Here is a 21,387-nt window from a genome sequence, read left to right as displayed (position 1 = left end):
TCCATGAATAGAAGAATGCTTGTTAGCCATTGAAACCACAGATAAGCATCTCTTCTATTCATGAACTAAAACTTATTCTACATAGCCCTAAGCATAATTTGTTTTGGTTATACATTCTGTTAATATTTCAATTAGGTATATATGGATAAGCAATACATAATAAAGCATTCAAATGGACAGATTATCCTATTATTATACTAGACAAACGATTCATAGCCTAGGGCTTCACAAAAGGTGCTGTCAACTACTGGACAATTACAGCTTAATGAATTCATGACCTGAATTAAATAAAACAGTGTATACTCCCCTCCTGCAGTAGCGCTGTTCAAGCATTGTTACTGGCGCCGTTCCCAGAGAGCGACGAGACAGTATCATGTGTAGGGTGCAGCCAATGAGTGGCCATTCCTTGGCAGCAGTTCATTGATAATCTGTCAGGCAGACGTCTGCTCCAATGAAATAGTAAAGGCTGCAGCCAACACATGACACAATAAGTCAGGTCACTCTCAGAGAACAGCGCCGTTGACAATGCTGGAACAGCACTGCTACAGGAGGGGAGCATACACTGTTTTAATTTAATTGGGGTCCTGAACTGATTAAGCTGGGGTTGTCAAGTAGTGGATAGCCCCTTTAACACAATTCAGAAAGATAAAATGTTACAATAAGAAAAGTAATGCAATCAAGCATAGAATTAGTGTATCTCAGACTCAATACACCTTATGAAGGGGATTTGGTTAATGGTGCCTCTTCTAAAATTCATCACCACATCGTCTGGTTTGGACCCTCATCAAGTTTCCCCATTGTTTTCATCTCATTGTACACAGTAATTCATTATCGACTGTCATATTATCACTCCTGGCACAGATCTGGTATTCCATTGGATTTTATGCCAAGGGGTGTCACTAGAGTGCCAGTCCAAACGTCTCTGGAACTGGATTCTCATGGATTGTTCTGATGATATTATCTTAGGCAGGAACTATTTATTTCTCATCTTACTACCAATTATTCCTTTAAGATCTGCAACCCAATCTTCACTAAACACACAAGGCTTAACAACAAGGTTTTCCCTATCCTAATTAATCTCCATGTGTTAATTGAAAATGCAGTAGAAAAAAAGACCTAAAGGATAATAGATGAGCGTTAAAATTATCGGGTCAGTAACATCTGCATATTGTGGACATGACCGGGTCTGTGTGCAGTTCTGTATACATCGCAGAGGGGTCCAAGATCCGTCATTACATGCACTGTTATTAGCTGTTAAAACACATGTCTGTAAAGACTGGTTTGTGTGAAACATTTATATATTGACCAGCATTACCCTCTGTACAGTTTACACGCACACACAGCCCGCACAAAGGAAATAAATTCGAGGGACCCTAAACTAAATCGTTTTTGTGGATCAGTGTTAATATACAGTGTAACCTCGCTTAACGAGTAACCCGGTTTGCGAGTATTTCGCTTAACGAGCAAAGCTTGCTGTTAATTTGTAACTCCGTTTACGAACAAACTTTGCTGAATGAGCAAAACCTCACCGCACACACTTCCGGTTCCATACATCCACCACGCTCTGACCCGCTCTTGCAGTCCGCACAAACACGCACAAACACACACATATTATGCTCACCTTACCTTCCGTTCCATCGTGGTTCTTGTAGTTCGCCGCTACAGGATGTAGATCGGCAACCATCGCGACGATGGAGGAACTTCCGCTGTCAGCAGCTACTCAAAAGCAGCGCGGTGGCCAATCAGAGGCAAGCGGCTCCTGCCTTTGACGTCAGCGCTCTGGCAGCGGAAGTCCGTCCCTCGTTGCGATGGTTACCCGATACACATCCTGTACCGGCGGACTACAAGAACCAGGAGGCCGGCGAGGGAACGGAAGGTAAGGTAAGCATAGTGTGTGTGTGTGTGTGTGTGTGTGTGTGTGTGTGTGTGTGTGTGTGTGGGCACGCGTGCGTGCGTGTTTGTGCGTGTGTGGAATGGCACAATAGGGGACCAGGATGGGACATTTAACAAGTTGTGGAAGGAATTGTCTGCATTGCAATGATTTCCTATGGGAAATCTTGCTTTGCTGAACGAGTAACTTGGGTTACAAGCACAGTCCAAGAACGGATTGTTGTCGTTAACCAAGGTTCCACTGTATTCCTAATGGTGGGGTCCATTGACGAATTGCGATGCCTTAAAAAAAACTATATATATATCGCTATGTATATAAAAAAAGAAGTGTATTATGCTAGTGAAAGCAATAAAAAAAGGAACAGGTTCCTCTTAAGAAACCACATCCAGTATGGAAATATGTGCAGGTAGTAAAGATCGTGACCTGTATGCCGTCCTGTATCCAGTGATTTTTATCTTCAAGTTCTGCCCTTCTTGTGCTTCGATCATCTGAGACGAAGGCTCAAAACGGAACTCTTTCATCATGGGCTTGAAGTAATACTGACCGGGGCTCTGAAAGAGAAAAGGAAAACAATTAGAATTTACTCGAACACCAAGTGTTCACGACCCTAATGTTCTTATTGCTGCATAGTTCGCAGGCACAAGGTGTTTGTCTGTGACCTTATATAAAATTGGTCACATGTACTAATAAAGGAGAATTCGTTGAGTACAACATACTAAATGTGTGCTGTACTGATTTCCAGAGCACTCGTAAAAAAACCTTATTAATTTGGCATTCAAAAGGCATTGGAGGAGTGTATTTCGCTCACACCTGTGATTAAATCCACAAAAGGAAGGCTACTCCAAAATGGTAGTCGTCAGAACAGGGCGCTGAATTATTGCCAAGTTGACTGTTCTTGTATCTTAAGAGTTGTCAGGATGGAGGGAAATGTGGGATCTGGAAGTTTGGACTTTTGCGTCATATCAGGTGTGGTATGCAAGTGAGTAAAAAGTTGAATGAATCTTTAGATTTTGGTGAAATCAGCCAACCATCTAATGAGCACAGGGGCCTGCCTAACTTTCCCCGACAGATTACAATGGGGAACATAAAGATTGGGCAGTTGGAATTAAAGGGAACCTGTCAGGTCCCATATGTGTTCTGAACTACAAGCAGGGTGATGTGCGCCCTAGAAATCCCTTTCTACCCATCCCAGAGTTGTAATATTGTGTAATATGAATTAAAAAACAGTTTAGAACTCACGTGTTCCCTATGTAAATGATCAGAGGGGGCTAGTTCCCTGAGAGTCTCATCACCCTGTGGGCGATTGCATGCTCTCCGTGGTATCACGCCCGTGTGGGCGTGATAGTAGGATTTTTGTGTACTCACCGTAAAATCTCTTTCTCTGAGTCTTCATTGGGGGACACAGGACCATGGGTTATGCTGCTGTCACTAGGAGGCTGACACTAAGTAGACAAAAAAAGTTAGCTCCTCCCTAGCAGTATACACCCCGAGCCGGAGGCGGACTCAGATCAGTTTGGTGCACAAGCAGTAGGAGGAGTACCAGAACCACCATACATAAGACAAGGTCATAACTAAAATAATGTAGCCGTGCGAACAAATGGTCTAGGAACATAAGACCACTGAAAATGGTAGGCAAAATGCAATTAAACAACCAAATCCAAGCAGGGTGGGTGCTGTGTCCCCCAATGAAGACTCAGAGAAATAGATTTTACGGTGAGTACACAAAAATCCTACTTTCTCTATGGTTTCATTGGGGGACACAGGACCATGAGACGTCCAAAAGCAGTCCCTGGGTGGGAATACGTAAGCACCACAGATAGGAAGAAAACGGCCTCCCTCAGCGGGCTTGTACAATATCCGAATGGTCTTACCCTATAAGGCTATGTGCGCACGTTGCGTACTAGCCCTGCAGATATTTCTGCAGCGATCTGAAGAGCACATGTGCGCTTTAGATCGCTGCAGAAATGTCCGTAGTGAGCGCCGATTCCATGCGCTCTGCCTGCAGCTCCTGCCATAGACAGAGCAGGAGCTGCCGGCAAAGCGCAGGAAAGAAGTGACATGTCACTTCTTTTTGCGCAGCGCTTCGGCAGTAGCCGAAGCGCTGCGCTCTGAGACGCCACGTGCGCACGGCCCCTGCACAATCTCCATAGACTGTGCAGGGGACGCAGGACGCATGCAGTTACGCTGCGCTGCAAAGCGCAGCGTAACTGCATGAATTTACGCAACGTGCGCACATAGCCTTACAGGTGTGCAACTGCCGCCTGCAAAACCTTTCTCCCAAGACTGGCATCTGCCGATGCTTGGGTGTGAACATGGTAGAACCTAGTAAAAGTATGCAGGCTAGACCAGGTGGCGGCCTTGCAGACCTGATCGGCCGACGCCTAATCGCCCAAGAGGCTCCCACTGCCCGGGTAGAGTGCGCCCTTACTCCCCGCGGCAGAGACCTGTCCCGAATCCGATAGGCCTCAGATATGGCGGAACGGATCTATCTGGCAATCCTGGCCCTGGATGCCGACGTACCCCTCTTGGGATCAGAAGGAAGGACGAACAGACCGTCCGACTTACGGAAAGGCACGGTCCTGGAGACGTAAATTCTGAGGGCGCGCACCAGGTCCAGGGTGTGCAAGGACTTCCCAAGGCTGTGAGAAGGACCAGGACAGAAGGACGGAAGGACAATTTCTTCGTTTAGATGGAACGGTGAGACCACTTTTGGCAGAAAGGAGGGGTCTGGCCGGAGAACCGCTTTATCCTGGTGAAAAAACAAAAAGGGGGAACGACAAGAGCGAGCTGCCAGCTCTGAAGTCCTTCGAATAAAAGTGATGGCAACGAGGAACACCACTTTCCAAGACAGGTGAGAAAGAGAAAAATCCCGCAAGGGCTCGAAGGGAGAACCTTGAAGTGAACCTAGGACTAGATTAAGGTCCCACGGTTCTAGAGGCTGACGATACGGCGGAGCAAGGTGGGCAACTCCCTGGATAAAGGTCTTAATCTGTGGGCGAGAAGCGAGTGGCTTCTGAAACAGGATTGACAGAGCCGATACTTGGCCCTTAAGAGTGGAAAGCGAGAGACCCGCATCTAGGCCTGACTGCAAGAATGCCAAAAATGACGGAAGGGAGAAGGCGAGAGGAGAAGAGATGCTGTGTTCCTCACACCACCGGAAGAAGACTTTCCACGTGTGGTAGTATATTCTTGATGAAGATGGCTTCCTGGCCCTAATCATTGTCTGTATCACCCTTGAAGAAAAACCAGCCTGAGCTAGAACCCAGGATTCAATAGCCAGGCCGTCAAATTTAGGACTTTTGAGTTCTGGTGGAAGAGAGGTCCCTGCCACAGAAGATCTGGACGGTCTGGAAGGCGCCACGGAGCGTCTGCGAGGAGCTGAGTGAGTTCTGCGAACCATGCTCGCCTGGGCCAGCCCGGAGCCACCAGAATGACTGGTATTCCTTTTGCCTTGATCTTCTTGAGAACCCTCGGGATCAGAGGAAGCGGAGGGAAGATGTACGGGAGAGTGAACTGGGTCCACGATAGGGTGAGGGCGCCGACTCCTAGCGCCAGGCGGTCGCGGCACCGCGCAACGAATTGTGGAACCTGACAGTTGAACCGGGAGGCCATTAGGTCCACATCCGGAGTTCCCCATCTGCCGCAGATCTGGTTGAAGACTTCCCTGTTGAGGGACCATTCGCCTGAGGCGAGGCCTTCCCTGCTGAGGAAGTCCGCCGCCCAATTGTCCACGCCGGGGATGTGTACCGCCGAGATCAGGGAGTGATGAGTCTCGGCCCAGTGCAAAATCTTCTTGACTTCTCGCATCGCCCCGACACTCCTTGTGCCTCCCTGGTGGTTGATGTACGCCACCGCCGTGGCATTGTCCGACTGGATCCTGACTGGGCAACCCTGTAGTAGGTGCTGAAACTGCTGCAAGGCTAGCCGGATGGCTCTGATCTCCAGAATGTTGATCGGGAGACAACTCTCTCGAGGTGTCCATCGGCCTTGCGCTGTGTGATCCCGGAACACTGCCCCCCAGCCTTGGAGACTGGCGTCGGTGGTCACTATCCTCCAGTGGAGCGGGAGGAATGACCTTCCTATCGCGAGGTTGCGACGATTGATCCACCAATGAAGTGAGTGGCGGGTCTCCGGTGAAAGATGAAACCTGCGGTCCAGAGAAAAGGGAGATCTGTCCCACTTCCTCAGCAAGGCCAGCTGGAGAGGCCAGAGATGGAACTGGGCAAAGGGTACCGCTTCCATCGCCGCCACCATCCGACCGAGGACTCGCATACCGAACCTGATGGAAACCTGGCGCTGACGGCGGAGAATGCGGAGGCCTCGTTGCAGGGAAGACATCTTCTCCTGTGTGAGGAACACCCTCCCTTGGGTGGTATCGAATACCATGCCTAAAAAGGTGATCCGTCGGGCCGTGGTCAGAGAGGACTTCTTCCGATTGATCAGCCACCCTAACCGTGAAAGGTTGTCGATCGTGACCTAAACCCCAAGACAGTCCTCGAAGGAAGAACCTTTGATCAACATATCGTCCAAGTACGGAATGACCCTAACAACTTTGGAATGTAGGACGGACATGGCAGCTGCCATGATCTTTGTGAAGACTCTGGGGGAAGATGCGAGGCCGAAGGGAAGAGCCGTGAACTGGAAGTGGTCCTCGGATATCGCAAAGCGGAGGAACTGTTGGTGGGAGAGGGCTATCGTAACGTGAAGATAGGCGTCTTGAATATCCAGCGATGCCAGGAATTCGCCGACCTACATGGACGCGATCACGGAGCGGAGGGACTCCATGCGAAATGGCCGAGGCCTCACTGACCTGTTGAGAAGCTTTAGGTCGAGGACGGGGCGGACAAAGCAGTCCTTCTTGGGGACCACAAAAAGGTTGGAATAGAACCCCTGGAAACGTTCTGAGGGAGGGACTGGTACCACGACTCCGGCCTGGAGGAGAGATTCTATGGAGTGAAAGAACGCACGGGGGACTTGGGAAGGCAAGATTGGAAAAAACGTCTCGGTGGCTTTGAATCGAATTCTATTTTGTAGCCTGAGACGATGATCTCTCTGACCCAGGCATCCGCGGTCAAGGGGAGCCACACATGCTGGAACTGAGACAGACGTCCTCCCACGAGTCTGGCGCTGTTGCGCGCCGACCGCCAGTCACTTGGAGGAGCGACGACGGTAACCGGAGGAGGGCTTCGTGGGCTGGCGGGGACGTGAACGCCAGGCGCGATTAGTCTTGAATGACGGGGTCTTCCTGTCCCTCGGAGGGGAGCGGGATTTCCGAGGTTGAGGTGGGGAGTTGAAGCTGCGAAAGGACTGGAAACGAGCGGTGGGGCGCCGATTCTGGACGCGCTTAGGGCAAAATTGGGGGAGGGATGTACTCTTTCCTCCCGTCGCCTCGGAGATCAACTGGTCTAGCCTATCTCCGAAAAGACGTTCCCCCAAAAAGGGCAGGGAAGTCAATGATTTCTTAGAGGCCGCGTCCGCATTCCAGGACCGGAGCCAGAGGGCTCGACGGATGGCCACACTGTTGCTAGAGGCCTGAGCCGCGCAACTGGCAGACGCCAGCGCTGCGTTGAGAAGGTACTCACCCGCGAGTGAAATCTGCAAAGAGATGTGGACCAGATCCGGATTGGCGGAAATGGCACGCAGTCCGCTGCGTAGAGTGTCCGCCCAGGATAGAAGGATTTTTGTGTACTCACCGTAAAATCTCTTTCTCTGAGTCTTCATTGGGGGACACAGGACCATGGGTTATGCTGCTGTCACTAGGAGGCTGACACTAAGTAAACAGAAAAAGTTAGCTCCTCCCCAGCAGTATAACCCCTGAGCCGGAGGCGGGCTCAATCAGTTTAGTGCACAAGCAGTAGGAGGAGAACCAAACAATCCTGAATAAAACAAGGTAAGAAACTATGACGATCATTCGTGTGACCAGTGACCTGGGAAAACAGGCACTGGGGCAACAGGCATGTCCTATATAACAAAAAACACAAGCAGGGTGGGTGCTGTGTCCCCCAATGAAGACTCAGAGAAAGAGATTTTACGGTGAGTACACAAAAATCCTTCTTTCTCTATCGTTTCATTGGGGGACACAGGACCATGGGACGTCCAAAAGCAGTCCCTGGGTGGGAAGAAAAACCATCACCGGAGTGGGCTTGACCCAGACCTACAAGCGCCTAATGTTGCAACAGGTGTGCCAATGCCACCCGCAAACCCTACGCCAAGACTGGCCTCTGCCAAGCTCGGGTGTGAACCTGGTAGAAAATAGTCAAGGTATGCCAGCTAGAACGGGTGGCGGACCAGGGGACCTGGTCGATCTACGACTGGAGTCCAATCTTTCAAGGGTGCCCCCTTGCCCGGTAGACCGCGGCGGAAGTCCGTCCTTCATGCGATAGTCTACACCTATGGAGGAAAAGCTCCATGTGAAATTCTGGCCCTTGGCGCCGGCACACGCTTCTTGGGCAAGGGTGAAAGAATGTATTGACGACCGGCGTAACCGAAAGATGGTGTCCTGCAGACACGAAAAACTGAGGGCTCGCACTAGCCCTGGAACGAACTATGCCCCTTTGTGGCTGGGAGAGGAGCCTAGAGCCGAAAGACCGAAACCCAAAGTCCTCTGCTGGAAGGAACAGCGAGGTGTCTTGGACAGAAACGAAAGGTTCTGGCTGGAGCCCCCCCTTGTCCTGTTGGCGGAGCCGGAAAATGGGGAAAAAACGACGAGAGGGCTGACCGCCCTGATGCCGTCTGTAACAACCCGATGGCCATGAGGAGCCCACCTATCAAAACAGGTGGTAGCAGGGAAAAAAGGGGAACCTTGAGCGAACCCATCACTGGATTCAGGTCCCACATTTCTAGTGAACGATGAAATAAAAACTTCAAGGAAACTTGATTCCCGGCCCTCTTCAATATCTGCCATCATCTTGCCCACCGTCCTGACGAGCCAGCATCCGGGATCCCCTGATGAGGCTATGTAACTTGGGACTTCTGAGCCCTGGTAGAATAGAGGGGCCCCGACACGGAAGAATTTTGCGGTCTGGAAGGGGCCACGGGGCATTTGCGAGGAGATGAGTAAAATATGTGAAACTATGCTCGCCTGGGTCACTCCCGATCTATCGCTTGCCTTGGTCCATCTTGAGAACCCTTGAGAACATAGGAAGCCGCGGGCAGATGCACGAGAGCCTGAACAGGCTACACGACCGGACTAGGGCGTCGACATCTAGTCCGGAGCAGGTGCATACTCTAAGCACCCTTGACTGAGACTTGGATCGGAAGGCCAAAAATGGTCCACGACCAGAGGTCTTCCTTCGCCAGCGATCTGGCTGGTGATTTCCGCGTTGGAGCCCTTTACCTACGGGAGGTCCATCCTACCGCGGACATCGGCCGTCCAAACGTCCCCGCTAGGGATGTGCTGCCGAGATTAGCGAGTGAAGGGACCCGTCCCAGAGCAAGATCTTCTTGGCCTCTTCCCTTGCCATGACACTCACTGCATCTTCCTGGTGGATGATGTAATCACCGCTGTGGCATGGTCCGACTGGAACCTGGCTGGGTCACCGCGACCTAGAGAAGAAATTGTAACTGGGCTAACCAGCTGCCTCTGAAGTCCGGAATGTTGAAGGAGAGACGACGCTCTAGGAGTGTCCCTCGGGACCCTGCCGAGGAATGGTGGGATAGCATACCCTAGCACGGGAGGCTGGTGACGGTTGATAATAAGCTCCAGGGGAGGAAAGGAAGCTTTCCAGGGATGGTTGCGAAGACTGGTCCGCTAGGAGGGGATTGACGGGTCACCCGCGAAGACGGAACCTTCCTGTCTCCGTTCCTCAGCGTGCTCCATTGGAGAGTCCGGGATGAAATCTGGTATGTGCACCGTCGCTACCACCGCCACAGGCTGTGAAGGAGCCAAAAAACCGAAGGGAAGAAACGGGCACGGGAGGCAAAAAGCACGTGGGGCTCTGTGTCAGGAGACCGCAGCCATGCCAGGCGGAGATGGCTGTTGTAGGGATAAAGGCTTTCAGACGGGTTTGCGTGAGGGAACGAAACCTGGTGCATCAGGGCCGATGCCGGGAAGGGGATATACCCTTCTCTTACGTAGCCTAGGGGGGAGAGTAGCCTACCCTGACGTAGCCTAGGGATAAACTAGACTCGACCTATCTCCGAAAGGGCGTTCCCGAAAGTCGGAAAAAAAGTCAGGGACTTCCTAGATGTCGAATCTGCGTTCCTGATCCCGAGTCAGAGGTCTCGATGGTGGGAACACTGATGCTAGAGGTTCAGGCCGGGTAGTGGGCAGACATCAGCTTTGTGAAAAGAGGGTACTCACTCAAGAGGAGACCCAGCCCTGGGTCGGCATAGGTGAGACGTGGACCGCTGCGTATGGTGTCCGGGAAATCCCTGCGGAGCGGCACGATAGTGACGAGAAGCCCGGAGGAACCCAGGCGGGTCGCATAAAGGGTAGCGTGCCGCTTCCTTTCTGAGCCCCCTTCGAGAAGGGGCAAGACAAATAAACGGACTTACCACTGGGAAAAATCACGTCCGGGGATTATCCATGATCACGTAGTCACCGTGCCAACTGGCTGTCCACTGAAAACAACCGTAGTGGCCCCCACCTTGCTTCCTGCAAAGAGGCATGCCCCCTTTCTCCAGAGCCCTTTGGGGGGATGAAATGACAATAACACGACTTACCACTGGTAAACGCCGTGTCTGGTTGCCGTCTGTGATCATTAGCGACTCCAGTATAGTGTGCCCCTTCTCTTCCGAAATCGCCTTGGAGAAGGGAAAAAAGACAATGACAAGACTTACTGCTGGTCAACTCCGTGTCCGGTAGCTGTCTGTGAGCCCGTGGTAACTCAGCGAGCTCTGGATGCCGTCTGATCACATCAGGGACTGCTTCAAATGTCTGAAGGGAGACCTGCATGCACGGAGAGAAGAGGGCTGTCCGCAGCCTTACGGCTTGACTCACCATTTTTAGCAGGCTATTCGTCATGCGCCAAGACATCTAGGTCCTGCTCGGAATCCAGCAGAGGTGGAAGCCTGGGCCATCACCCGAGATGTCGGAAGACTGCCAGAGGAAGGTCAGTCTGGACCTGGGGGATACGTGGAAACTGGGGAGCCACAAGGACGAGACCTGGTCCACTTCCAGCATAGAAGAAAAAAGACCCTGGTATGGGACTCCCCTCCCCGAGGGGATTGCGCCAGTCCTATGGATGGTATGACCGAACATCGGCCGTAGACGCGGCGCATGCGCACGAACCCGAGGGACGTAGCGAGGGGAGTTGTGGCCTGAGACAGGGCGTTACAAGCCGGCAGGGGTCAAAGCAATCTGACATCTTCTTGAAACTAACTCACAAAAGGGGGGACCGAGTCTTGGGCTTACCAGCCCAAAATCACTAAAAAGTCGAGCTGGAAAAACGCCATGTACTAAAAAACGTGAAAGAAAAAACAAGTGCCCGCATAAGCAATGTAGGAGTCAATGTATGCAAGATCATGCACGTATCTATAATAAAAATCGATCCAATATAAAAAATATACACTACCAAAAAAGTGTGTTCTGTTTTTCCCATAATCTTTTTTTTTTTTTTTTTTTTTTTAAATAAAATGAACACTGAGGGAGCGGGAAAAAAAAAAAAAAAAAAAAAAAATATCCCACACCCCCCTGATGATGCCTGGGGCAGCGCAGGAGGCGGGCCTGGGACGCCGAGGACCAGGCCGAAGCCGGGGGCTAAATTTTTACGCTGCCTCGCGGCCGAGGCAGCGCCGGCGTCCCCGGCCGCGAGGCGGCGGCGTCGCGGCCTAGGACGCCGAGAACCCGGCCGAAGCCGGGGGCTAAATTATGACGCCGCCTCGCGGCCGAGGCAGCGCCGGCGGCCCCGGCCGCGAGGCGGCGGCGTCGCGGCCTAGGACGCCGAGGACCAGGCCGAAACCGGGGACTAAATTTTGACGCTGCCTCGCGGCCGAGGCAGCGCCGGAGGCCCCGGCCGCGAGGCGGCGGCGGCGCGGCCTAGGACGCCGAGGACCAGGCCGAAGCCGGGGGCTAAATTTTGACGCTGCCTCGCGGCCGAGGCAGCGCCGGAGGCCCCGGCCGCGAGGCGGCGGCGGCGCGGCCTAGGACGCCGAGGACCAGGCCGAAGCCGGGGACTAAATTTTGACGCTGCCTCGCGGCCGAGGCAGCGCCGGAGGCCCCGGCCGCGAGGCGGCGGCGGCGCGGCCTAGGACGCCGAGGACCAGGCCGAAGCCGGGGGCTAAATTATGCCGCTGCCGCGCGCGGTGCCGGCGGATCCGGCCGCGAGGCGGCGGCGTCGCGGCCTAGGACGCCGAGGACCAGGCCGAAGCCGGGGAACTAAATTTTGACGCTGCCTCGCGGCCGAGGCAGCGCCGGCGGCCCCGGCCGCGAGGCGGCGGCGTCGCGGCCTAGGACGCCGAGGACCCGGCCGAAGCCGGGGGCTAAATTATGACGCTGCCGCGCGCGGTGCCGGCGGATCCGGCCGCGAGGCGGCGGCGTCGCGGCCTAGAACGCCGGGGGCCCGGCCGACGCCGGGGGCTAAAGTCTGACGCTGCCGCGCGGGCAGAGGCAGCGCCGGCGGATCCGGCAGCAAAGCGGCGGCGGCGCAGCCTGGGACGCCCAGTACCAAGGGGGAGCGGGGGTGCCCGGCGACTAGGCCCAGACCGGGGCCTAACATTTGTACAGCCGCCCGAGGGGGAGAAGGTAGGAGATGGTGTCCTACCTGATCCTCGGCGCGCTCCAGAGTGCAGGCTGAGACTCTGCACATACTCCTGTGTGCTCCGCTCGCAGAAGGGATGGCTGCGGGCACCAGGGAAACGGCTGAAGAAGGCAGGGAGGTGGACCTGGTGGGGGATAGAAACCCCTAAAAACGTAGCAGCGCTGCGGGCCCCATCCAGATCGAGACGCGCTGTGGTCCAGTCCCTATTTGCCTAGCCCCTTGCGCCCTTTGGGGTGATACCGCAGAGCGGATAGGGGTGCCCAGGAAGATTCTGCCCCGCACGAACACACCAGGGATTGGTACCGCGGGAATGGACGGGGACGAGGGCCCGAAGACTCAAACCTCTGCGACCCTAGGGAGTGGTACCCACCGGGCTGCGAGAGCTGAGGAAGATAAGTACGATACCTGCAGAAACAGAAAAGTACCACAGATGAGAGCGACGAGCGTCGCCGAGAAAAAATGAAAAAAATACGCAAAAAATCAAGTGGCTGAAGGGGGCCCAGTCGGCCCACATCAGCCTCCTACGACACTAAGCAAAAAACTGATTGAGCCCGCCTCCGGCTCAGGGGTTATACTGCTGGGGAGGAGCTAACTTTTTCTGTTTACTTAGTGTCAGCCTCCTAGTGACAGCAGCATAACCCATGGTCCTGTGTCCCCCAATGAAACGATAGAGAAATTAGTGCCTTCGCAACCCAAACCGAGGCAAAGGCCAGGGAGAGGGATGTGCCCGCTACCTCGAAGGCGGAACGGGCCAACCTGTCAATAGTACGGTCCGTGGGGTCCTTGAGAGACGTACCGTTAGGGAGCGGAAGGACTGTGTGAGAAGACAGGCGGGAGACTTGGGGGGGGGGGGGTCAACCACAGGGGAGCCTGTCCATTCCTTTCGGAGCCCTTCAGGAAATGGATAATGTAAATCAATGGACTTACCGCTGGTAAACACCTTGTCCGGCTGTTGCCTGTGGTTGCGCAGTAACTCAGCGAATTCTGGATGTCCACTGAATGCGCTATGGGCCCGCTTCATCCGCTTAAAGAAGACCTGGATGCTCTAAGAGGAGACTGGGTCCACCTGTACCTCTAGGGTCTGGTTTACTGCTTCTACCAGGCTATTCACCATGCGCTGAACATCAACCGCCTGCTCTGAATCCAGCAGAGGTGCCGCATCTGAATTGTCATCGGAGCGGTCAGAAGACTCCCGGGAGGAGTGGTAGTCTGGACCTGGGGATGAAGGTGAAACCTGGGAGGACGCTGAAGACGAGACCTGGCGGGTCCGCTTCTGAGCAGCAGAGGAGGTCCCTGGGACGGGGCTCACCTCCTCCTGAGGAGATTGCGTCAGTTCTGCGGGAGTATGTACTCTTTCTTCCCGTCGCGAGCGACGGGAGCAGGCGCAGCGCTTGCGCAATGGTCCGAGAGGCCTCAGAGAGGGAATCTACGGACTGGGACAGGGACGCCAGCCAGTCGGGAGGGGGCGGGACGCAGGACCCTGCAGTATCTGACGCTGCAGCGGCTGCGGTATCGGAGGCATCGGCAGAGGAGTCCTGCGGAGGCTGCGAGTCTGCAGAACACCCGGAGCATAGCGGGGCGTCCTGGCCTAGGGGGAATTTGGTTTTGCAGGAGGAGCATGCAAAAAATAAGGCAAATGGGGCCTGCTTGGATCGGGCTGACGTAGAATTAGGCATGGTGCAATGTTACTCTCACTGGGGCTGCTAGGAAGGAGACAGGAGAGGACTAAATAGTCACTAAACTAAGTGAAAGCTACCTGGTGAGGGCTACTCCGTAGGAGCAGAGCTTACCCGGGTCCTGTGTGCTGCCCACCAGTCCAGAGAGAGGGAGTCCAGGAGCGAGCGTGGCCAGGGAGAGAACATTGGCGCGCTGCAGCCTCAGGAGACCTGGAGTAGGCTAAAATGGAGGGGCGACGCTGGAGGAGGGGCCGCGTTAGAGCGCGAAAAACGGGGCATCCACTGCCCACACAGTAAAGCTAGGAGGCTGAGCGGTGGGAGGAGACTGGGCCTGACGTTCGGCAGCCAATAGCGTTGCAGTGGGGGGGGTGTGGCTAGGACGCAGGGGCGACTAGGCCGAGACCGGGGCCTAAATTTTGCAGCAGCCGAGGGAAGAAGGTAGGAGAAGGCCGGTCCTACCTGATCTCAGCGGCGCTGGGCCCAGCGATGAATGCGGTGCAGGCAGGGCGCTCTGCCCCTGCCTGTGTGCAGCACCCACCTCATGGAAGACTGCGGGCTCCAGGGAAGCAGCGTGGAGAGGCAGGGAAGTGGACGTCAGGAGGGGGGAAATGAGCCCCCCCGCAGAAGGCAGCGATGTGAGCCCCATCAGATTCCAGACGCGCTGCGGAGGTCCAGTCCCTGCTGCATGTCCCTGTGCACCCTTTGGGGTGATACCGCAGGGTGGATCAGGGGTGCCCAGAAAGTTCTGCCCCACGTGCAAACCCGGGAGTGGTACCACGGGGAAGGACGGGGGAGAGGGCCCGACGTCTCAAGCCTACTGCGACCCTGGGGAGTGGTACCCACAGGGCTGGAGAGGATGAGTGATGAAGAAGATACCTGCAGAAAATGAGAAGACAGGTATGAGAGCGATGAGCGGCGCCAAAAAAAAAGGAAAAAAACGCAAAAATCAAATGGCTGAGGGGGGCAGAGGCGGCCCACATCAGCCTCCTACGACACTAAGCAAAAAACTGATCTGAGTCCGCCTCCGGCTCAGGGTGTATACTGCTAGGGAGGAGCTAACTTTTTGTCTACTTAGTGTCAGCCTCCTAGTGACAGCAGCATAACCCATGGTCCTGTGTCCCCCAATGAAACGATAGAGAAACCATGGATTTACATGAGCGACGCCACCATCAGCTCCTTACCATCCCCACAGCCTTGTTATCGGGGTGTTTACTTGCCAGCTTCAGATGCACTCTGCGCATGCTCAGAACCGCAGGAGATCATGGACAGAGCGCATTTGAAGCTGACAAGCAAACACCCGGATAACAAGGCTGCGGGAATGGTAAGCGTGCACGCGCGGGATCTCAAGGAGCTGACGGTGACGTCGCTCATGTAAATCCATGGCATCGCGCCCCCAGGGGCGTGATACCATGGAAAGCATGCAAACGCCCACCGGGCGATGAGACGTCCAGGGGGCTAGAGCCTCTGATCATTTACATAGCGAACATGTAAGAAATAAAACGTTTTTTATACATTCATATTACACAATATTACAACAGAGGGATGGGTAGGAAGGGATTACTAGGCCACAAATCACCCTGCTTGTAGGTTAGAACATATATGGGACCTGACAGGTTCCTTTTAAGTCAAGGAATCGTGGGTTTTCCAAAAACCATATAACCCCTTCAACTTTTTAGGAAAGTAGTCACTGACTAGACAGGAATAAATGCTGAACATTAATGCATAAATGAGATGGGAGGACAGAACTATTCTGTTGCACCAATAATCATTAGAATACTGAATTATAAGCCAATCCCTCTCAGTCACATGACTTGGTACACAGTAGTAGCTTTCAAGACAAATCCATAAGATGGCAAAACATGTAAGAGTGATAAATGGTAGAGAGCGTTCATTCTGAATAGTCTTGCAATCTTTGTCTTAAATGGATTCAGACCATAAAGAAATTGTGATACAGAAGTGGAACAAGTGTACGGTCACATAAGCGACGGGCAAGAGTTGTGCAGTATTAGGCTGGGGCCACATGGTGATTGGCTGCAACACACTGTGTGGCAGTGATCATTGTACAATGTTGCTACACACGGGGATTACTGCGATCCCCTTGCATGACACTCGGCTCACGCTGGCAGCACAGCAGAGTGTCATGCGAGTGTCCCTGCGACTGAGGTCCGATCAAGCGATTGGACCACAGCTGCGGGGGGTGGGCCAACGCTGCGGAGGAGCGGGAGGGATCTATTTCCCCCCTCTTCTCTGTTGCCGGTTATTGCCATTCTCGCCCTGCACTTGCGGTACACCGGTGTACTGCGAGTGCAGTGCGTTTTTTCTCTCGCCCCATACACTTGAATGCGTGCGAGAGAAACAAGGATCGCATTACAATTGTTTTCTCAGTCCGACTAGGGCTGAGAAAATAATCGCTCATGGGTGCTGACAAATAGGCCAATATTGGTCTGAGTGGAATGCGATTTTTTATTTATCGCATTGTACTCGCACAGATTTTCATGCCGTGTGTCTTAGGCCTAAAAGCGAATGTGGTAGCAAATCTATGACAGGCAAGTCACAACAAGTCAAAACCAGTTGTTTTTTTATGACATGTATATCACGGTGCACTGCAGTTTACAATGCGGCCCCTTTCAGTTGTGATGTAGCACCTGCATACAATCCTCTTTGGTCACACAACCTGTGACGTGGCCAGAGTAATTATGTAGCCCCAGCCTTAAAATTCCAAATAAAATGTTTATATTACCAGGTTTGAGAAGGTTAACATCCCATTGTCTTGGGTGAGGAGATTGGAGCGGAACATCCCACCACTAAGCGATAAGAGAACTCCAGCCAGGGGCTGCTCGTCTTCAGACCGGATCTACGCAAAATCAAAGCAATACGAAAAAAGTTTAAAAATTAAAGCCAAGTAGAATTCTAGAAGGTGAAGGTGATGTGACTTCTACTGATACCTCAAATGTAACTCCAGCAAGGGCAAAAGCATTAAAGTCTCCCACGGTTCCATCAACAGCCGTCAGCACAAAGCCTTCTTTCTGAGCAGAAATGGTATACGCCAGGTCACTGTGCAAAGGCCCCACACTGTGCCATTTAATCGTCACATGTGGGAAGAAGCACAGTACAAAGTCACAGGAGCAAACAATGCTTTGCTAAATGCTCATTTCAATCTCAACTGTATTTTACAAGATTTGTTGTTTTCTTCAGGACAGCTTCTTAAAATTGATCTGGAATTATTTAGCATTCTCCCCCGTACCAAGTACTTTTACATAAAGCATAAAAAAAAAAAATCTTTCACTTCCTCCAAATGCCACTGTTCCACGGATTCTGGAACAGTTTGCCTTTTTCTTCTGTGCCTCTCCTTTCCAAAGTTATTCCCCTTTAAGCAATGAGTTGTATTCCGTACAACTTCTCTGTGGGCGTTTGCTTTTTCTCCTCTGACACTACCCAATCAAAACAAAGCCACGTCCACAGAAGTTCTTTGGTATACGCCCAGTTAGTTAAAGATGAAAATTTGAACCATTATTCAGGGGGCTATAACTTTGATAAGGAGAGGCACAGAAGAAAAATAAAAACTGTTCCAAAGTTAGTGGAGCATCGGCAATAGGAAGAAGTACTCGGCTCAGTTTTAAAAATCCAGTGAAAAGTCTCCTTTAAACTTTCAGAAACTGGATGAGACTTCACTTGCTCATGGGCAAATGAGGGTTACTAGGTCCTACTCATATTTCTCACACTGTTCAGGATCTATCAGTCTCCACTAAGATGATACAGTCTACCAAATGTGCCAAAAACAGTGCATTCCTATCAATTTATGGAATAGTATAGTGGACTAAGCTGCTCAATACAGAAGCATCTTGTTAATAAAGGTATACATTACACTGTACAATGCTCATCTATAAAGGATACTTTTGGCACAGGTATGCTTCTGTATGTCTATACACTGGAAGCTGCCGAGGTGAATATATGCTGCAAGACTCAATAGTAGTGTGAACAGACCCCGATAAGGATTCTCTCAGCCAGTTTGTCTTACAAATATGTTCTTTAAAGTGTCTCTACCCAATCTTACGTTCTCGTCTTACTTGTTTGTATGAAATTTATGTTCTATAAAATCTGTAAACATTAAAAACAAAATATGCACCAACCTGTATGACCCTTTATCGTCAGTGAACACAGTGATGAGAGGTGAAGCTGCTCCTTTCTCGCTGATTACTATTTCTACACCCTCTAATTCAGGGTGTATCTGTCCCTCCAGAAACAAGCCAGCTTTCCCATGAATTTCAATCAGTTTTCCTGGGCAGCTTTCTGAAATTGAGACGTCAACGTGAGCAAACACAAGCTACACAATTTCTAGCCATGATCATTGTGACAGCTGCTTACCTCCACTGACGACTGACTCCACAGAGGGGGGATAGAAGAGAAGTTCCTTAGATGAAGGAGTCACGGTGATCTTCTCACCGGATCTAAGCATAGCAATAAAAAAAAAAAATACTGTTAATATCCACACTGAAATTAAACTTAACATTACGTTCATACTGTTCAGAAGTCTCATTATCATCACATGCAGGCTCACAGTGACTGGTAACCTAACAGGTGATAGTCACAACTTAACCCCTCTGCCCTCCTGCACCGACCACAGAATATACCCAAAACACTCCCATTGAGAAGTCAATGATTCAGAGCTGTTCTACTGCTGTCCACGGTACACGTGGCTGCTGTAAAGCATCTCTAAGTCTCTAAGTGCTGGTAACAGATGCTTAGGTAAAATGGCTTCCATGAGCAAAAATTGGAAGTTCTGCCAGAGACATAGGTTGAGAAGATCTCCCAAACTAAAGGCCCTGTTACACGCAACGACATCGCTAACGAGATATCGCTGTGGTCACGGAATTAGTGACGCACATCCGGCCTCGTTAGTGACGCAGTTGCGTGTGACACCTACGAGCAACCGCTAACGATACAAAAAGCGGCACAAATCGTTGATTGTCGACACGTCGTTCCTTTCCCAAATATCGTTGCTCATTTGGGACGCAGGTTGTTCGTCATTCCTGAAGCAGCACACGTCGCTACGTGTGACATCCCGGGAACGACGAACATCAGCGTTCCTGCATCCTCCGGCAACTCCGAGGTGGGAGTGACGTTAATGCGGCTGCTCTCCGCCCCTCCGCTTCCATTGGTGGCCTACTGTGTGATGTCGCTGTGACGCCGCACGAACATCCCCCTTAAAATAGAAGTTGTTTGACAGCCACAGCGACGTCGTTAGGAAGGTAAGTACGTGTGACGCGTACTAGCGATACTGTTCGCTACGGCAGCGATTTGCCCATGACGCACGCACGACAGGGGCGGGTGCGATCGCTAGCAATGTCGCAGTGTGTAAAGCGGCCTTTAGCATGTGCCTGGAATAGCAGACTACGCCATTTAAACACAACATAAAAAGGTATACCGATGTATACAAACCCGACTGAATATGAAATCAATGTATTAAAGGGGTTAGCTAGGATTGAGACAAAACTCTGCACTCAAGATTACCCAGACATGTGACCACATGTGATCTGAATAACTGCGATCACATGCCAACTAGCCATTTGTATTTTATCAATAGAAGTAAATTAAGAGAAGATGGATGAGTCTAGTGGGTATGTGACCGCAGGTTTGTAATTTCCATATCTGCAGTCTCATTGGGAATTCCGGGGAGTCATGACAGCATGCATGCAGTCATGCAGTCATGATTCAATTTGCAGTCACATGGAGTAACTACATACCTTTGTCCCAATCATGGACAACCCCTTTAAAAAAGGTGAATGGTACCGCCAAGATGTCAATTTATTGATGCAGTACCAGAAAAAAAAACGGATTTTTGTGTACTCACAGTGAAATAGTTTTCTCTTAGCCATCATTGGAGGACACAGGACCATGGGTGTTATGCTGCTTATCCATAGGAGGACACTAAGTAGATGCAAAGAGGTTAGCTCCTCCCCTGCAGTATACACCCCCTGGCCCAGCCAGGCTACTTCAGTTTTAGTACACAAGCAGTAGGCGAACAAGTAACAAAAAAACGTGAGTGAATACTCATAACAAAAAAGTACTGAGACAGAAAAAAGCTAAGGCCCAACAGGGCAAAAGGGAGGGTGCTGTGTCTCCCAATGATTGCTAAGAGAAAACGATTTTACGGTGAGTACACAAAAAAGAGAATTTTGTTTACTTACCGTAAATTCTTTTTCTTATAGTTCCGACATGGGAGACCCAGACCATGGGTGTATAGCTTCTGCCTCCGGAGGACACACAAAGTACTACACTAAAAAGTGTAGCTCCTCCCTCCGAGCATATACACCCCCTGGATAACCAAATTTAGCCAGTTTAGTGCAAAAGCTGAAGGAGGACATCCACCCACAAGTAGAGATAGAGCAAAATCCGGAACAACCGGAACCTCTGTCTACAACAACAGCCAGTGAAAACACACGGAACAAGAAAACTGCCAAAAGGCAACAGGGAGGGTGCTGGGTCTCCCATGTCGGAACTATAAGAAAAAGAATTTACGGTAAGTAAACAAAATTCTCTTTTTCCTCATCGTTCCTTATGGGAGACCCAGACCATGGGACGTCTCAAAGCAGTCCATGGGTGGGAATAAACAGAAAACTGAGAAGTAGGCAAAACCTAACTTCACAAATGGGCGACAGCCGCCTGAAGGATGCGTCTGCCCAAGCTCGCATCTGCCGAAGCATGAGCATGCACTTGGTAGTGCTTCGAAAAGGTGTGCAGACTAGACCAAGTGGCAGCCTGACAGACCTGCTGAGCCGTAGCCTGGTGCCTGAAAGCCCAGGAGGCACCGACAGCTCTGGTCGAGTGCGCCTTGATCCCCGGCGGGGGAGGCACCTGAGTACACTGGTAGGCATCGGAAATGGCCGACCTAATCCAACGAGCTAGGGTCGGTTTAGAAGCCGAGAGACCCTTGCGCTGACCTCTGGTCAGCACAAAAAGAGAGGTGCACCACCTAAGAGCAGCGGTACGTGACACATAGATCCGGAGCGCCGCACCAGATCTAAAGTATGCAACACTTTCTCAAAGCGATGCACAGGAGCCGGACAAAAGGAAGGCAATGAAATGTCCTGGTTAAGGTGGAAAGGAGACACCACCTGAG

At 51.7% G+C, this 21,387-nt stretch overlaps 1 protein-coding gene across 1 annotated transcript in view; it reads right to left on the bottom strand.

Moving 5' to 3' along the window:
* Nucleotides 1–21,387, bottom strand: part of LOC142245339 (BOS complex subunit NOMO1-like) — a 226,410-nt gene that overhangs the window by 60,894 nt on the left and 144,129 nt on the right. The window contains 5 exon segments of the mRNA XM_075317979.1: nt 2,315–2,442; nt 17,008–17,121; nt 17,213–17,339; nt 18,398–18,557; nt 18,633–18,715. Of these exon segments, the coding sequence (XP_075174094.1) occupies nt 2,315–2,442; nt 17,008–17,121; nt 17,213–17,339; nt 18,398–18,557; nt 18,633–18,715 (612 nt within the window).

This window comes from Anomaloglossus baeobatrachus, chromosome 7 (genome assembly GCF_048569485.1).
Source record: "Anomaloglossus baeobatrachus isolate aAnoBae1 chromosome 7, aAnoBae1.hap1, whole genome shotgun sequence".
Lineage (NCBI taxonomy): Eukaryota > Metazoa > Chordata > Amphibia > Anura > Aromobatidae > Anomaloglossus > Anomaloglossus baeobatrachus.
Note: the sequence above shows the minus strand (reverse complement) of the source record. Positions and strands in the feature narration are given on the sequence as shown.